Source organism: Anticarsia gemmatalis, chromosome 20 (assembly GCF_050436995.1).
Source record: "Anticarsia gemmatalis isolate Benzon Research Colony breed Stoneville strain chromosome 20, ilAntGemm2 primary, whole genome shotgun sequence".
Taxonomy (NCBI): Eukaryota; Metazoa; Arthropoda; class Insecta; order Lepidoptera; family Erebidae; genus Anticarsia; species Anticarsia gemmatalis.
The window spans coordinates 5,870,706-5,890,135 of record NC_134764.1 but is presented as its reverse complement, the minus strand read 5'-3'; the positions used below and the strand labels follow the sequence as shown (position 1 = coordinate 5,890,135).

Below are 19,430 nucleotides of genomic sequence, written 5' to 3'. Positions count from 1 at the left end.
TCGATGTTAACAAGACTAAGCATTATAATCCTCCTAAACAGGTCAGCGACAACAAGAGGCTGTGTCAAACCGTCGGCTGCGGGAAAGAGACGCAGAACAAACTGTTGGTGCAGATCAGTGAAGCCGAACAAGTGTCTGACTTTGAAAGGATTCTTAATTCTAATGCAATACTGTGCGAGCGAGTGCGCGGACACGTGTGGCAAGGTTGTGTTGCCGCGCAGAAACGATCAGCATCTGTGTTGCCGAGGCCCCGCTCCGCCTACTCGCTGTACGCCGTGAGCCAGGCCTACCACTACCTGTTCGGTCAGCACGAGGAGTCGCTCGAGCCGCTCATCGAGCAATACCGCCAGGGAAACACCGACGACAGCAAGACTCAGCCCAGCATCTTAGAAAATAACTGGTACGAGAACCTACGCAACTTATCCGAATTTTATGAAGACGACCAAGTGCTGAGAAAAGAAGTCGATAGTATAACAGATCGGATTATCACTGACAAGGTCAAGTCTGCAGAAGAACAGCAACAAGCGAGTCGAAGAAACCGAAATTTTAATGTTAATTTAACCGATTTGATCGGTTTGCATTTGACCGGAGAAGGGTTATCTCCGACTCGCGACGATCACGGGCCGTCACCCGACATAGACAAGACAGACGCAGGAAACGAGGAGGAATGGCTCGCACCGAGTATGAGCGCAAACTCCGATGACCGCCACCCTCAGAACGACAACAACGTGGACTGTTTGGCACAAAACTTGGATTCTGTGAAAATTGACAGTGATGCAAAAGTACCGACGATAACATTCAGCAATTGTTGCGACGGGTACGCGAGGAGCGACCTGCCGAACAATAACGGAGTCGACATTCATCTGGCCGTGCCCGCCATTGACAGTATTGATGAGACGCGCCCGCCGATGATGTGATACACCTTTATTCTGCTGACAATCACACAAAGAAGTAATCAAGCAAAATGATCGCTTTAGAAGCGGAACAGTCCATTGCGACTGAGGAGCGGATGCCTAAACCGGAGCCAACCACATCACACCCACAGAGAACACTGACGCGATCGAGCGCCGTCAGCCAAAAATCTGTAGAAATAATGGTCCACCCGGAGGGCTCAAACAATCCCTTACATAGGTCAAAACTAGCTCCAACTAGGTCAAGCTCAGAGACGCAATCCTCTGGCAAAAAAATGCTTAATTTGAGAAAAACTAAAAACTCATCAATAGAATCAACAATGAGTTTACCCAACCAGAAGTCTCTAGAGAAAAAACACGGGGGGCTGAGGCATCAGAAAGCTGTGGTGGGAGCTCATTCTGACATAACTTTAAGCACTCAGCCTTCCATATCGGACGACAGGAAAGCGCTGAGGGAGGCGTTGTACCAGGGTATCTTCCACAGGCACAGGAGGACGATCTTCGCGGTGGGCTCGTTCCTGAGGATGCTGAGGAGCAAAACGTCCAACTATGATTCCATAAGGTCGGACTCCGACGAGATATAGCACCCGTGACTCGTCTAAGTGTATTTTTAGTAAAAAATGGTGCCACAGACTGATTGTGCTTTGTAAGGAGAGAAAAAATGTTATAAATAGTATATAAGAACATTGTGTTTGTATTAAAATGTTCCTAATTAGTTGTGACTGAGTTTTTGTTGACCCCGCTTGGAGAAGCAGTAGTATACGTATATAATGGTTGTTATTGCGTGTTCGCAACGCGTTCGACTGGGGTGACATTGGTTTCATTATGAAATACATTATTCAAGTGTGAATACTTTGTTTGTAGTCGTTACTGTTGACGCAGGTCACTATTGATTATAAATAACGGTAAACATACTGTAATAGCACTCGTTGAACAAACAGCTACTTGACGTATATGTTCAGTTAAATAAATGATGTTTATAAATCCTGTTTTCCCGAGCGTTGTCGTCATGTGTCTTATCTTTAAGAAAACATTATTCACAATGTTTTAAATCACGCGCAACCTTACATTACTTTGTCAAATGATCTGCTAGAAAGCTCCGAGACGAATAATTTTACCATGTTTCCATATAAATGAGACTGTGTTTAGAGGGGACGGTATCTGTGAGGGGGCCTTGGTGCTCGTATAAATCAGAAAAATCTGAATGTAACAGGGTACATATAATATGGTAATAAATAGTTGACAACTTGACATGGTATTATCATATCGCGTGAGTCTCGTTCAAGGGCGCTCGCCATCCGATCACCTTGACTTTTTCAGGCTCATAAATTATATGAAAATCCATTTTCGTAAAAATACGATACTTAAAGCTCCGCTCACAATAGTTTCAAGTCTGAAAGGTATTTTACGGCACCATAAAGTGTACAGATAAAGAAGCTAGCGAAGTTTTAATGAACCAAATGGCTTTGTGCCGTGGTCTAGTTTTTGGCTATAATTTTGTATCATTTCTACTTTGTAAATACTCATTTATTGCATCTAATTGACTTAATTTAGTTTCATGGATGTAACTTTATAACAACATTTTAAAAACTCGATTCTTCTAAATGTGTTTCGAAGTAACTAACAGTAATATCTCATATTTAAGTCGTATCATGATGTTACCGACTCAATAAATATAAAGATATTGAGTTTTATTATTTGAAATGAAACAATGAAATCAATGTTATTCCACGGTCAAAATGTTATAAAATATAAGTAATGTGCGTTTAAAAGAAATATTTGATGGTTGATTCGTCGTAAACTCGAAATATTGTTGGCTATAGTGCATACAATTATGCTATAAACGTATTTTAAAAATAGCACGAAGAGAAACTAGCAAGAAATGTTGAGGTAATGGTCTACAAATACAAGTGTTCGGAACGCCGGCGTCGACCTACAATAATTATTCAAATCCAATGTTTGATTGTCAGACAATAGTTGGCTCGACCTGAATACTGAATACAACCCTAATGTGGCTGACGAGGCGTTAATGCACTGTCTATTGACTGACATGATGAATTGCATTCAACCACTATACTACCCCTATTCAAACCTTTACACAATGAGCGTCCCCATTCAAATATTTCTTTGAAACGAAGTGGCGCTTTTAAACGAATAGAGAGCTTAAAAGTAGAATCCATACATATTAAATATTATTTAGAGTCATCATTTGTTTTGCAATGGTTGTTAGTGATATTAATATGTAGTAGTTATCTAGTGGCGGAACAATGGATTGTTGAATACACATTTTTGGAACATTTTATGCACTTTTTTATATATTTGTACATCCGAAATGAAATTTTGTACAACATGTTGTTGTGAAATGTAGGAAATTTATTAAAATGTATACGTTAATCGATGGCATGTGGCGATTATTTATTATACCTTTACATAAACCATCCTCTCCTTGTTTTTGTTTCAGACCATATAAATAAAGTCAGGATAACCGGTGCCCTCTAAATCCGGTTAAATTTTGTCTCTCGGCACTGCGGCTATCAACTAACGCAGTTATAATTGGGTGTCAATTACGTTTTCGATGTGCGCTGCGCCATCACACCTACGCTATTTGGAAGCTCCATTTCTGCGACAGATATCATTTTCACTGTAGCACAGCTTTTACTACTGAACTTCGGTTTTTCACCGTATACAATAAAAATATCGTTTTCCTTCAACAGGTTTTTCCCAAATTTCACTCATGTTTAGGTACTCGACGTAAATCTCTCTGAATTTATTATAACACAAAATGTTCGTAGCACTCACGGACATTTGTAATACAAATGAAAGTTTACTCGCGAACGGAAAATTACAAGATGCCGACAAAAACACAGGTAACATAAACTGTGGGCGTTTTTGTGAATAAGATTCAGGTCATGTTAACGTGTGTCTTGTCACATTACTTTCTTGTCATTTTAGCGATATAAAACACGTTATTTCTTTGCATAAAGTATTCACTTTGAGATTAGGTACACGTAGATGATATTAAATTCCTTTCGATCGAACCCATAAAAGGTGGACTTACAAAGCATTCTCCCATAAAAAACACAAGAAAAATGTATCGTTATTGGAAAAATATTTGAAGGAATTACCGAAAGGATTTTCGTATCTCACAAGTAGATCGGAAGCCTCCAGAGAGAATGCCTTCAAGTTGAGTTTGGTCGTCCACTTGTGGGGATTTGTCCCGCGATCCCCTCTGTCCCGACTCATCCCACTTGTGTTCCGTTTTATCCGGTATTTCGTAGACTTATTGAGATCGATAGATGCTTAAGAATTTTTATGTAAGACTTCCATTTGATGTGGTATTTAGATGTCTTCGAACTCATCTCCTGCCTTCGGTCCTTTGAGGTGAAGGATTCTCACAATATCCGCCATTTATTGAAAACACGAGACGACATCGATTTAAATTATAATGAAACTAGGAAATACGTATTGAAGCGAATAATTCCTGTCATTTCATTCCTTTGATAGAAATTCTTTTCCCGAGAAGCTTTACAAGAAGAAAAAGTTTAATTGAATTGTGGAAAAACAAATGTAGATGTCACCGTTTTATCAAAAATTTCTTACAAGTTGTTAAAGTCACTATGCCATCGTAGAGCGTATGAAATACTTGAAAACATGAGCTTTGTAATTTTATTATGATAAATAGCTTTTTTACACTAGACAGTTAGTTTTAATTTTAATATTGTATCGTTTTAAGCTAATGTAATAATTTTGCGCAGGTCGTATTTATACAGTTAGGGGCTGTGATAGGGAGGAGGGTATACACATGAACCAAAAGGTTAATTAGTAAAGAAATAGACCCTTTACTGAAAAGATTTCATTGAGAATCATCCTCCATTGTATGAACGGGACCGTATAGAAATTTATTTCAATTCTTATTTGCAAAAGGCTTGCAAGCTTTTCAATTTAGTTGTAATCTCGTAACGCAATTCAGTCTGTAGAATTTATTTGTATTTCTGTATGTTTTGTATTTTTGTTACTAGTATTAATGTTAAATATGTATTTGGATAGTTATTGTTTGCATTGTCTATATTCATAACAACTGTGTAAAATACTATAATTTTTGTGTAAAATATTTGAAATAGCGTTTTTCACGCTTCAAAGGAGCTTGAACGAAATACGGACATAATATCTACCATATGTATTTTTATTTGAAAAGACGTAGTGACGTCAATTCATTTTTTTCCCTATTATTACTGTTAAATTGTAATAATAATTTGTTAGTTGCATTATTTGTTAAAATTGTAGATAAGTTAGGTAGGATTAACTAATAATGTTTACATTTAGTTTGTAAAATAGTTTTTAATTTAAACTGTAAAATAATTTCGATATTATTTCGTAATGTAGTTACATTCCGTAATGCAATTTTCTGTAGAAAAGTGAATAAATAAAAAAACGTAAATTAATCTGTCCGTTTTGAGAACAGTAAATATATAAGACTGCGTAAAAATTATGAAAAAAAAAATTGTTAGCCATTAAAAAATTATGTTGTCTTCTGTATATTTTTTTTCATTATGTGATTACAGTACTGGTATTATATAAATTGTTTTATTTATTCCTCTAGCTCAGTGGTCCGCGGACCACCAGTGGTCCATGGAAGTCAAAGTATGGTCCGCGAATTATTTTAAAATTAAACATTTTTAGGATGATTATTACACTTTAATTTTAATATCATTTTTTTTTTTTTTTTTTTTTTTTCATTTTTAAAAGACAACTCCCGCACTAAGAATTGCTCTTGTGTCGCGGGGACTTTTACAAACATACAAACAACGGACACAAAGCACAACCAGACCCGAAACAATTATTTGTGGATCGCACAAATAATTGCTCCGTGTGGGAATCGAACCCACGACCTCCCGGTGCAGTGGTGTCGGCGTGGGGACCTAAACCACTGCGCCACGGAGGCAGTCAATATACTTATGAAGTAGTCCCTGCTAGCAAGAATAATATAAAAGTGGTCCCGGACTAAGAAAAGGTGGGGAACCCCTGCTCTAGCTGCTCTGTAGTCCTATGGTAGAGATGGTAACTGCAGACCACATGGTCTCGGGTTCGAATCCCGCGAACGGTAAAGTGCTACTGAGTTCATTTGGGAAACGATCTAAGTTCTCAGTTGGCCATAGGATCGTATATCATGGGGCCAAAATTATACAAAGTTTTGTGTATATTACATCTCTGTTTACGTCTTCCAGTGTAACAGGGGTTATAATAAAAAGGTAATTATTATTTATTCCTGTGTTAGAAGCTGACCCTGAATGGAATTAATAGAGTAAGTACCTATGGAGGGGAGAGGTGACTTTGTAACCTTCGTGACACGATACATAGATACAGATCTGTAAGTATAATAAAATGTGGCTAACTATTGGACTTGGAAATAATAGACTATTATAAATTATTCTATTCATATTTCATAGAATGTAAATAGAAATCGGACTATTCTTCCCTTTATGTAACTGAATTTAAAATTATTTAGACTACTGAGATCTATTTTTTAACTTGTAGAACCTACAAAAATGTCTACAGATCTAGTTGGAATACTTAGCTATAATTAAAAACCTTTACTCTTAAATAAGGTAGTATAAACGAGACAGTAGTTACATAATTATAGCAATAATTGTATAATTCGTTAGTTCAATCTACGAGCAATTCCATTTACACACCCATCACTTAAAACAATTAGGAAATTTAGCAATTTGTGAAATTGGATAAAGTATCACAGATAGTATGTAACAGGTAAGTACTTCACTTATTGCACACACTCGCAAACACACACTCGCAAACACACACACACACACACACACACACACAGACGCACACACTCTCTCTCTCTCTTTCTCACACACATACACACACACGCTCACGTACACACACATTTTCTCTCATACACAAACAGGCACAAACCTTTAGCTTTTTGTAAGTAGCAAACGAAATTGATACCTAAATGCATTTTAACAATATCAAATTTACTTTCTAGCATGTCATAAAAGTTAGACAACTTAGGTAAGCTAAAAGGCTATAAATTACATCGTAATTTGAAAACTAGGCTTGATAGACATAAAACATGGTACTACGGCATAGAGTCCCGAACAAAACAACTAAATCGTTCTCTTTTTATGGCGCAGTCACGAGACCTTACCGTCAATCACTCTACGTCGACGTATAATTGGAAATCTTATCGTTTCGACATGACGAATGCGCATAACTTTGTCGACAAATTATGATATTAGACGAAGTATAGCTGGCTGGTTGGATACACGTAATATGTTAAGTAAAGCTTAAAAAGAAAACATCTTTTAAACTTCGAACTTAGCGAGACTACGGTTTAGAGATTTTTTCTATGAGTTGGTAGAATAATTGATTGAATAATTGATACAATAAGCAAAAATAATTTTAACTCACAGGCACAGAAGGTGTAACAACATTGTTATATTTAAGTGTAACGTCTTTTATAAATTATTTGAGACGACATCTTAAACAGAATAAAAGCTAATAATAAACCACTTAGCTATCTTAAAATGGAATGCCTCATTACACTAACTTGATAAAGTCTATTTTTGTCATGGAATTCATGTGTAATTCTGAATCTAATTCTATATCGCTTTTCTGCTTAATTTCCCACAAAGAAAACTTATAACAAAAAAAATACCTACCTATATCAAGATCACAAAAGTAAACTGCGTCTAACAATAGGTGTACATATAATAATATGTAGCTTATATACTTAGTATAATACGAATGAGAATTCCATTAGGATGGTGAGCATAGCTTTCACGTAATGAACGAGAATGACCGGGAACGCCCTGACAAATAATATAATTACTGCCAGTACTGGCACGTGCGAGTACATTGTACGTATGGTCATACAAACAGAGCGAAAAAACAAACCAAACTCTGATGGTAGTTAGTTTTTCTTATTAGTAGTCTAGTTAGTAATAAAGTACCTAGTGATAAAGTTATTTAAGTTTTAAAGTTTTTGAAATGGCGTGACTGATATCATAATTTATATCAATCAGGACTGTAAAGGTGTCCCAAAGCACGCAGACGTTCACCACTATGCGATCACATCTATAGGTTCTCTACGCCACATTGTTTTGCTACTAATTCTTTAGTTAGGAATTTTTAGTAGCGAAATGTATTGTGAACAACACGAACATATCTCGCTTCAATTTGCGAGCACTCATTCGACTGAAATATATGAAGTTTGTTGCGTTGGGTAGTGCCTAACAATTGTCACATCAATCTATGTCCGTAAAAAAAAAAACGACGAAAAATTCCAGAGTCGAAAATACGGGAATCGTGTCTAGAACCGAGGGTTTTTGGTTTTAGTTTCGCCGTATTTGTTTCACTGCATAGTACAAAGTCTGTACATGCAGGTATGCTGTCTAATTTCGAGTATCCGACAGCGGAAGCGGAAGGAAGGTGCATTGGAAGTAATTGAATAAAGGTACCAGGTCCTGTGAGCGTGATTTTAATATTGATGTGTACTAAAATTCAATTAATAACTAAACTGTAGAGTCACTTTAATGAAAAACAATAAGAGTGATTTTTACGTTTATGCTTAAAATTGTTTTGTTAAACGAGTATTAAAGGAAAACCTATTAAAGAATATGTACCTATTATTATTAAAGATCTTATTTGCTCTTACCAGCCAACTAAATTGTACCTATCCAATTCTTGCGTAGATATTCTCACTTTCAGAAATGCAATAGGCAGTATTCCTTGTAGGGGTGTAGACAATATCTTGTCCAAAGAAATACTAAGTCTAGTTTTACTGCACGAAGAGTCACGATTTAAATAATTTCAAATATGTGGTTTCGGTTCTAAGCCTTTATTAAAATACCCGACAAAATAATTCAGCAAGCTAAAATGAAGGCCAAAAAGAATTTACTAATTTCAGAAAAGATTTTTACTCGTTCAAATAGTAAACGAAACCTCAATCAGTGAATTCCAGGAGACATTTTCATTTCGTACAAACGACGTATTTACGTTCTTGTAGAACACATATTGACATATCCGTCGTTTATATAAAAGCTTGCCGTACAAAGTTTCCGGGAAAACAAGCCTTTGACCTGTGATCATACGTACATTCATTTACAACCACATGTACGAAATATTGCAATGTCATTAAATGTGTACGAAAAGCCGGTTCGATTGTAAATATTTGTGGCTTTTGCAGTTGTTTGAATTCAGGCTTTTATTGAAATCGTGCTATGTTATTCATTTGTGGTTTCGACTTTTGTGTAAATATGGCCTATGTTAGTGGTTAAATGGTATGCTTGAGTTTCTCTTTGTCTGAAGATTACGATAATTTTACCGATAAGTAGTAGTAAGATTGCACGAGTTGTTTGAGCCTGTTTTCGTAGATTTTGTAAAGAAATACTAAATTTTTTTTCGCGTGGTCCCATGTGTGTCTACACGATCTCAGGTTCGATTTTCGTATTGGTCACTATGGTGTTGATCGTCAATCTTCTTCAAAATCTTTTGGAAAGAAATTGGTTTATATTTCAAGATGGAGCAGGTGAAATTCTTTAAAAAAATGTGCATTATCTTTGCCTAACCTAAAACAAATACCTACTTAGGTCTTAAGGCTTATTACCTTAATTGACATTTCAATATGGATATGTCGCAGTAAGATAGATAAAGCCGTAACATAGTTATATCCCTAGGGATATAATTATATGCCGTAACATACTTAGTTATAATGAGAGTTTGAAGATGTCGCCGGAGCCCCGCTTCGCGGGGCTCCTCCTTCTGGGTGGTTTAAAAAAAAATAACCACGAAGGCTTCTAACCTAACCTACCCATGTCGGTTTGCCCAAAACTTCTTCTTTATAACTATATTACGGTATATAATTATATCCCTAGGGATATAACTATGTTACGGCTTTATCTATCTTACTGCGACAGATACAAAGGGATAAATAAAAGATATAAATAAAATAATCTGATTTTATTTGACGTAACTTCATTAACTATGTCCAAGCATTATTGGCGTAAACATATATTATACATATAGTAACTACACAACAATATAATTATTTTTTTTTACTCTATCAGCCAAATACAAAACCTTTGGTTACTAGCTTATTAGAAAATTTACATTAAAATTGGTGTTTCTACCTTGAGTATTTATTTCTAGTTTTGTCTGTTGAATTATTAAACAAAATTATTAAAAGCCAATATTATTCATAATAATAATTGTCGCATTCAATGTGTACATTAATATATTTCAGAACGAATACTTTTATAATCTGTGGAACTTGTCAAAGTTTAAAAAAATTGCTAGTTTGAATTGAAATAAACGTTCGTATCAATAACATACAATAGTTTTGTCAAAATATTATTAATGATTACTTTCGCATTATTTATTTCAAGTTCTTACGAAAGCAAAGCTTTAACCGAAGTCCATTGTAAACGGTAAGGACTAGACTGTCACGTTTGCAAGCATTTGTTTACACTTAAAAAGTTAATACAACAAAATTATACTAGGATACAACAACGTAATGATTATCACATTATAAAGAAAATCATCTATGATGAATATTTACATTGCTTAAGGCACAAATTATAAAATGGCTTTAAGCCGCTATAATGTGTGAATGTTGAAGCCAACGACGGGAATACGGGACCAAGAAAATATAACTATAGTTTGACAACTTAATAAAGAATCTCTACTTTCATGACTTATCTGGATAACTATTCAATTCTGTTTTTTTTTTCAAAATAAAATAGCTTTATCAAACAGGCCACCGTTGCAGCATAAGCCTGCGGTTCTCTGACGTTCCGAATTCGCTTCAAACCTCTCTACTAAGTTGTTGGACTATAGATAAAAGCTTTATTTTTTGTTGTTTGATCTCAAGTTGATCCCAAAATGAATGTCAATTTGATCCCCATCGCTAACTTCTCTCACCCAGGACTCCTGTACAAATAATTTGCCCCAAAAATAATGCTGTTGATAAAGCTTTAAATCTAATTTTACATCACACTGAAATGTTCATCTATTTTATTCAATTTCATGGCTTAATTTTTTAGTAATCCACCTATTTACCTGTACAATTAGTTAACTATGTAAATAATAATTTAATGAAAAGGGTGCCAAATACATTTTGGATAATTGTTACTCTACTACATTCGGACCGACATTTCGTGCGATGTGCACACAAAAATATACAAATACAATCTATTTTTTTGATTTTAATATTTTTTCTATATAATAATATTATTTGAATATATTATTTACCTCTAGCCTCGGACAGTCTTTCCGTACTATATTGCTTCACAATCACAACTCTCATTCAATGATGAATTTTGGATAAATTTAAAATAATCAAATGTCACTTATTTAAGATAGTGTGACTGTCAGCGACAATGTCAAGAAAATATAGAATACAAGTAATCGATAAAGATGTCTGAACTCATAAGAAATATCAAATAAATAATACTTCATGTGAATGCAGCAATATATTTGCGAAATATGGCTTCATTACCTAAGACATAATTAAATAGTCGTCGTTATATTATCTACCATCTATAGTAAATTCACTGACAGTCAGACTATTAGGTATACATTAAATATAGTAAGCAACAGAGATCATACCAAATATCTCCAAGCTCCACTTACTACTACAACATCGTCTATATATACAAAATAGAACATCCTCTACAATATGTAGTATAGCACACTTTTCGTACATTTATTAGAAACTAGCGTGTTTTATTACAACAACATACCCTTTGGAATGATTGGTTTTTGTAATTAACGTTAACTTGTAATATATTGCTACTGCAATATCTATTTTAACTTGATGATATTCCGTGAGAAAGTCTAGTTTAGACACTACAATGATGATAATATTTTAACAAGAACCCTCTTATTCATAAAAACATATGAAGTTATGAAAGGCTTGTAAAGTGTTTTATTTCTTTCACTCCTTAGCGATATGAAAAAGAGAAAACATATTATAGTAGCTTTTTAACTAAAACAGCTTTATAGTGTGTTTATGAATAAGAGGGTTAGTATTTAATTTCTTTATAGAAATGTAGATACAATTTCTCACTGATGTATATGACTGTATATTTTGGCATCTTTGAAACAATAACCAATATGGAACACTACCGGTAGGTCGTGTGTGTAAAATCACGCTGTTTTCATACCCTTGCTCCCGTTGTCCGGGAAGATATCTTTGTAGTCTGTGAGAAGAATGTCGACGACGTTGTTCTGTTGTATGCAGTCTATTGCTATGTTGTGGGCTTGCTCTGCCGGGGCCCATAGGAGTGTTGGCCCGAAGACGATCGCTAGGTTTGCTGTGTGCATCCTGTTTCGCTCGCTGTATTTTGTTACCCTGTAATAATTGAATTTGATATTAATTTTTGATAAAAATCATACTGATTGCTAGTGATGACGTCTAGAGTTCGATTCTCGAACTCTAGACAGCATGCAGCATGTTAGAATATTTCTCTATAGTAGCCCAGAGCTTGGTAATTAGGTATATTGGAATAACAATTTTAATGGATGAAAAGTGGGTGTATTTCACATATCTTAATTAAACTTCGGGTTTCTGCGTAAATGGATCATACAAAATTGGTACAAACTTTACACGGAATTTCATTTCATTAGCATTATATTAAATCAATACTTGACAACAGATTTGGATAAAAATAGGCAGAGATTATGACGTAGTTACAATTGGCATGATTTATATCTCATAACAATACAGGAAACTGTAAGTATTCAAGATTCTTAACGCCAATATTGATAACAATAGCGTATATGATGCTTATTATCAAAATTTACTATCATTTAACAAAAATAATGATAAAGTTCATAATCTACGGCAACAGAATTTTGGCAACTATAGTACAACCACTTTGTAGAGAGCCTTAGCATGCACAATTTATCTAGTTTATAATTAATAATCCTGTATATTTCCGATACTAGGTAACTGTATTAAAAATGCCACCATCAACTGCATAAGCCACTTTCAATCTTACAGATTGTCTAAATTGGGTAGTTGACTGGGTTAACGAAAAATAATTAAACTTGTATTCGTAAAAGGTTCATATAAAATGCTCAGGCTATGTAATATATCTGGTAAATAGTGTTGAAATTGTAATTACTACAGATTGAAACATTTTTTTAGGCAACAGTTTCGTACTTACGTAGGTATCAAATGAGTATTTGATACCTACGAAAGTACGAAACTGTGACACTATTTCGTATTTCTATACTAAAATTTATTTTTGACATTTCATAAAGAGAAATTGATTTGACTGGTAGTCATCAACCCTATCCTAAATTTCATCAACCTTGCATAAAAGACTCTGTACAAAGTTGTCGGAGTTGTCTATACATGTAAAGGAACTTACCTCAACAAATGCTCTAATAGATACTGTAGTGTGTCTCGATTACATTGTGGTAGAGCTTGAACTATCTTCTGAAATTCTTTGATCCTTGCTTCTCGCGGCTTTATTGCTGTAAACAAAAAATACATTCGTTATCTACTTTGCTTTATAAACTTTCCATTATAATTTGATATACTAATCTATGTATATAAATAAAAATGAATCACCGAAATGTATGTACGCACATAACTTTTAAACTACTAAACTAAATTGAATAATTATTTTTTTAATATGAAACTGTCGGGACATGGTTTGCATGGGATCGACGGGATCAAAATTCCTACGGGAACAGCATCAATGGGATAAAGATAGATGTAGAATACTATACCCGGGCGAAGTCGCGGACAGCGGCTAGTCTATGACAATAATATAAAACTGAAGAGTATGTTTGTTTGAATGCGCTAATCTCAGGAACTTCTAGATCGAATTGAAATTTTAGAGTTTAATAGTCAGTTTATTGAGGTAGGCTATTGGCTATACGTCATGCTATGACTAATAGGAGTAAAGCTATAAACTAAAGCCCACGTGAACGATATCTTATATAATTTTAACTTTAATTATTTTGTGATTCATCAATTCGTTCCTTATCGTGTTTTGCTATTCGGTTGGTGTTATCCAGATTATCTGTTAAGTATCATCAAAATTGTTAGGTGGCAGTTTTGAGTGATCGAAAACATAGTTTATCATAATGTTCATAATTATTGAGCAATATTACGTATGTATTTTTACTATTTATATGTTATTTTATGAGTATTGTCAATGCGTATGCTTGTAAACTATTTTATTCCTCCTGTAACAGAGTTTTGTATCAACAAGTTAAAGTTTGGTACTAAAACGATTTTACAGTATTGACAATATTTATGGATACACAGATAATATGAATAAGATTTCATCCATTCTGAATAAGTAACGATTAGTAAATTAGGTATCGAAAGAGCTGCCTAACTTTAATTTTGACAGGTGTTTTCATTGCTTGTAACCACATCTATCGGATATACAACACTTATACTATAAAAAGCAAGCTTTAAGAATTAACTTCTCAGTAGGTACATAGAAAAAAAACCTTATACAATATCTTGGTAATAATAAAATTGTAGGAAGGTAACTTACAGCAAGCGGCGAGGACTCTGTCGAACATGTTGCAGGGGATCAGTGGTTCCTTGAGCTCGCGGAAGAACAGCTTCAGTGAACCCGTCAGTACGTGGATATCTGTGTTGTTCTCTATTACTGACATCTTGTTCTGGTCAACCTGTAATCATCAACAAATACTCATGGTTATTGAACGGTACTACATGATAAATAATCGCTTGATTTGCTTTTATATAGCTAAAGTAAGATTAAGGAAAGATAGTGTTTACTAGGGTGTTTCGCTGCAATTTTTTAATGAGCATCTTTAAACCGTATATTTTACAATTTAAGTAATGTTGTATCAAATGAAACGCTATTTGGTTGTGGAATACTATGGTTATAGAAAAGAAATTGATAGTTCTAAAATTACAGTCAAATTGAAAACCTCCGCCTTTTCGAAGTCGGTTAAAAAAATCTCTACTTCTAAAACAGTAGGGTATAAAAAAAGTTTATAAAAGACAACTTCAACGTACCTCCAGTCTGATCTTTTGCACCTGGCTAAGGTTCCCACTGGCCCGGTACAGTCCATCGGTGCACATATTCTCCTCGCTGCTCTCGATCTCCTTGACGCACGCCACCACGAACTCCGGCACGCGAGGGCTGGAAACTGGACACACCTCGTCCAGGTTCCTCCCAAATACTGGCTCATCTGGAATACAAACACTGTCAGTTATGCTGAAGGAAACTAAGGACTTTATGAGGATGAAGAAACTCTATAAGAATTACTGTCTAGTAAAACAAATGGTCGTTTACAATTGGGTGATGACAATTTATGATGATCGTATTTATTTACTGGCTTATTTGAGCAGTCAAAATGCTCAGAATAATATTTTTGGTAAACAAATAATAAATAATGAGGTTATTAGTTCTGTAATCTGAAACTGCGATCAGTGACAAAACATAATAAAAAATGAATCGATATGATATCGTTGTAGTTTACGCGATCAACGTTTTTGAATTACGAGGCACGGCACACGCAAAATATGATGAAAGGATAATCATTACACAAATATTGCAGAATGAATGAAAGAGAAATTGGTAATAAAAAATAATACCAAAAATAATCGAAGAACCACGATGGAGACGATATTTCTTTCTCACAAACGGATGCCAAATAAAGACGGATATTTTCATCGTCATTATCAAAACAAACTTAATATAACATGACCGAAAACCACTATTGAAATCACTGTGCTAACTTTTAATTGTTCAATGAACGAAATATATTAGCTACAGAATATGTTAAACATTATAATTCTACAATTTACGTTTAAACCAAACAAAATTGTAATATTTTGTGAACATTAGGACCTAAGAAATCATTCAAAACAATTGCGTCACTATAGGACGATGATTTTCTCAAGAATTGTCACGTATTTCATTAGCCACAAATTATTTTATATTGTGAAATCCAGAAACGTTTGATATAGACGTTCTATTTTGTACGTCACGTCACACGTAATGTAAAGGGTTTTCATGAGAAAAACCACAATGAAGATAGGTATATAATAAAATAAATGCACCTAATAAATTAATACGGATATTTTACTGATTTCCAGCGTAAATCTACGTACTGTTAATACGTTGTTTGTACTAACATATTTTTTTTTATAATACTTTATTTACAAGTCTAAAAGTACTTAAAATAATCTTGTACGAACTCGAAAATAAAGTTACGATCAACTTTCGAGCGAAACCATCCAACAACATGGTTAATATAATTTTCAGATTGTAGCAAAATTAATGTTATTGTTAATTCTAGGACTATTTCAAGGGACGTAATTATATTAGGTAAACGGCAAACCTAGCTTAGTGCAATGTACAAAAACACAGAAATATCAAACCGAAACGAATTAATAATATAATCAGTATGTCCATAAGTATTTGTAACTTCCAGACGCACATATAGGTACAAATAAAACACCAATACAATTTACATAGCTAATTGTTATAATACATATGTGTGAGGAAACAAATTTACAAAAATATATACAATAAACATAATATGCAATCCAAACGAAAGCACTTACCTTCCTGTTACAAAAGCACTGAGGAGAATTTTGAGTTAAATATAACTGTATCAAGCAGGAAAACCAAGCAACCTTGCAAAATTCCAATCTAAAAAAATCACTCCAAACAAGATTTCAATTATAATACAGATTTTCCTCTGGTTAATCGTTTTTCTTCTAATGATTCAACCATCCAAACAGTCACCGTTTTAGCGTTAATATCAAAAACCACTTCATCCACTTTGTTTAAATCTAGCGTTAATTTAAAACCATGTGTCTTATCATCTAATTCTAAAACTACGTCTATAACGTCTACTCCACTATTTGTGCTACACACACCGTCAAAGATCAAATGTCCGAACCTTTGTAAATCCCTTTCTTGACCAGTTGCTCCATTGCAGGTCTTTTTGCGAAGAACTTCCTTAACCTACTTCTGACATGTGATCTCTGTGTGGCTTCAGTGGAGTCGCTCAGATCTTCATTGCTGCTGCCTCCTGCTGGAATGTACAACATTAGAAGTAGAATACGACAGTTAGTTAGCAGACAGATAGAGGTTGAAAGTGAAGCAGGAGAAAGGCTACTTTTTGCAGTATACTTTGGTTTTAGTTTTGCTGAACATTTGAATTAGTATTTATTAGAGTTTGCTCCAGAATATTTGAAGCGATGAGCAACAAGAATTTGTATAAACAATAGCTTTGCGTATACTACACTTGGATATAGTCAAACTTGGCAATCATTGAGAGAGTTTAATTCAATTAAATATGATATGTTTATTCTTTATCTGTGTAAAGCCAAATTTGACGTTGCAATAAAGTAGCCTAATAAAAGGTAACGGTTACATGCTGTCATTAATGATAGTATGACAGCGCAAATGTAAATTAACAGAAGCATCTGCGATGAAAATAAAGAAAAGCGAAGGCCTGATTGACAGAACTGGAACAAAAGAAATATCGACGTATGAAAATAGGCTGAACCTAAAATATGCATAGGAACTATTCTAAGCGCTCGGTTCATTTCTTATTCATCGCATATGCTTTGTAGACAGTACATTATTGATAGTACCCCATACCATAGCAAGATAGTTGGTTTCAAAGCCATAACCAGACAGGCGAAATGTATTTCGGATATGGATTAATATTACGATAGAGTTATGAGGCACAGAAGTTAGAGTAAATTAAAGTCAATGTACCTACCTAATAACACATAACACGGATATGTGTTAAAGAATAGTTTAAAGAAATATTCTGGTGTACGTATTTTACATGAGACTCGTCCCGTTTGGTGTTAATGTAACGACCAAATTGGAACGAGTGGCGTAAATAACACAGATAAGGGTAAAAGGATAAATAATATAGTAGGTGTCAAAGTAGCACATAATGGTTAAACAGTGCGTCACTGATTGAACCAATAGGAGTTTTTAAACGTAAAACAAATATAACAAGAAGAATTCGACTTTATATTTGAAGATGAAGTTGTTATCAAATGAGTTCAACATTCAATGACACATACGAGTTAGGGAACAGGCAATCGACGTACACAATATTTCGGAAAATTGTTTCATTTTTATTTACCTTCATTGCCTGACTCCTTTCACACCATTCTTTAATATACCAGCGAATAACTATTAACTCTTTTATCCACATGGAATCACTAGAATCGACAGAATATTTTAAATGTATCTTGTTCATAAACATATAGTTTATGGTTTGGAGATACTGAAATTGAAATTCGTCATGCCGTAACAGATAGACGATAAGTTATCGAACATGAATAGATACGATAAGATGATATCTGCACTTTGTTAATTCGCTGACGATTAGAATATACCGCCGTATATATTATCCGCTCCAGAGTGCTTCTATTTATGTTAAAAACGAGTCTGTGGAACGTCGATTAGTATAAACACGTGAGAAAACAATTTGGTGATGTTATACGTGATTTTTTTTTCAATCTTTTCGAATTTTTTACACGAAAAATACACATTGTCTAAGTAAAATTTAACACGTTTTTGGACTAAGATGTTTTTTAATAATGTCACAGTGATATTGGTTGAGATAACTATTGTTTTTTTAAGTCCGGGATAGTGATAGACAGTTGAGATCACAAACACAGTCCATGCTCCTTATTATCTCTTAGTCACTAACAACCACACCCAAGGGAAGCAATGGACTGAACTATTGTCAGTCAAATCACAATTAAATCACTCTGACCGTCTACAATAGATCATTATATCGGCAGGTCGTCCGGGTAACAATGGCGACCACAAAGCCACTTGTAAATAACAATAGATAAAACAAACGGATTAAAGGGAACATCGATTAGTAAACTAGGTGAAACGAGCTATAAAAAATATACAACAAAGATATAACAGTGCCTAAAGAAAATATTCATAGGTACTTGATTATATCTCTATGTAAAATCTATAGCAAAAATTACGTTACGTTTGTGACGCAAGTCGTGGTGTGATCCGAAGATATTTCTGAATCTATGCGATTTCTCGGTGGGGCTTTTCTTTGGTGTCATCACAATATCAGTCTTTTTCCAATGCAGACAGTTGACCGCTTCAATTAATTGATATTCCATTACAACGGACATAATTAAACACTATAACATTCTGGTGAAGTTCACACAAACGATAAACGTCTTAAGCCACACTTGATACATTGGTTATTCACAATATTGCACAGATTTTAACACATATATTAATTTAATTGTAAGATTATGCCATTGTGTCTGTGAACACTGAACGATTGGCGTATTAATGATTGTTCGTTATCAGTGTTCCGTGTTATCAGATAATGGTTTAGTTGGCGAGCATTTGCGAATGTTTGTTGATATAAAGTGATAATTCGTACGAAAATTACTTGCTATAATTAAGTAAGTACAAGGATGTGGAGATATATGTTATCTGTTTTGATATTGGACAATTTTGAAAATATATTGATTGA

The 19,430-nt window shown here is 34.3% G+C and overlaps 2 protein-coding genes across 5 annotated transcripts in view; one reads left to right on the top strand and one right to left on the bottom strand.

Annotated features, from left to right (window-relative positions):
• Positions 1–964: 964 nt before the first annotated feature.
• On the top strand, positions 965–5,490 carry LOC142981445 (uncharacterized). The gene has a single exon (XM_076127375.1). The coding sequence runs from the start codon at positions 965–967 to the stop codon at positions 1,493–1,495; it is 531 nt and encodes a 176-aa protein (XP_075983490.1). The 3' UTR covers positions 1,496–5,490.
• Positions 5,491–9,878: 4,388 nt separating this feature from the next.
• Positions 9,879–19,430, bottom strand: part of LOC142981926 (uncharacterized) — a 185,186-nt gene continuing 175,634 nt past the window's right edge. For 2 of the 4 annotated variants that reach the window (XM_076128073.1, XM_076128075.1), the window contains exons 9-13: positions 16,845–16,979; positions 14,947–15,122; positions 14,456–14,594; positions 13,310–13,415; positions 9,879–12,285 (exon numbers count right to left, since the gene is read on the bottom strand). In XM_076128073.1, coding sequence (XP_075984188.1) covers positions 12,081–12,285; positions 13,310–13,415; positions 14,456–14,594; positions 14,947–15,122; positions 16,845–16,979 — 761 coding nt within the window. In that variant the 3' untranslated portion in view covers positions 9,879–12,080. The remainder of the gene's footprint in view (positions 12,286–13,309; positions 13,416–14,455; positions 14,595–14,946; positions 15,123–16,844; positions 16,980–19,430) is intronic. The other 2 variants (XM_076128074.1, XM_076128076.1) reach the window with 2 other exon arrangements.

What these genes read in the sequence shown, in the direction of transcription:
- LOC142981445 (XM_076127375.1), top strand. Translation starts at nt 965, where the DNA reads ATGATCGCTTTAGAAGCGGAACAGTCCATTGCGACTGAGGAGCGGATG.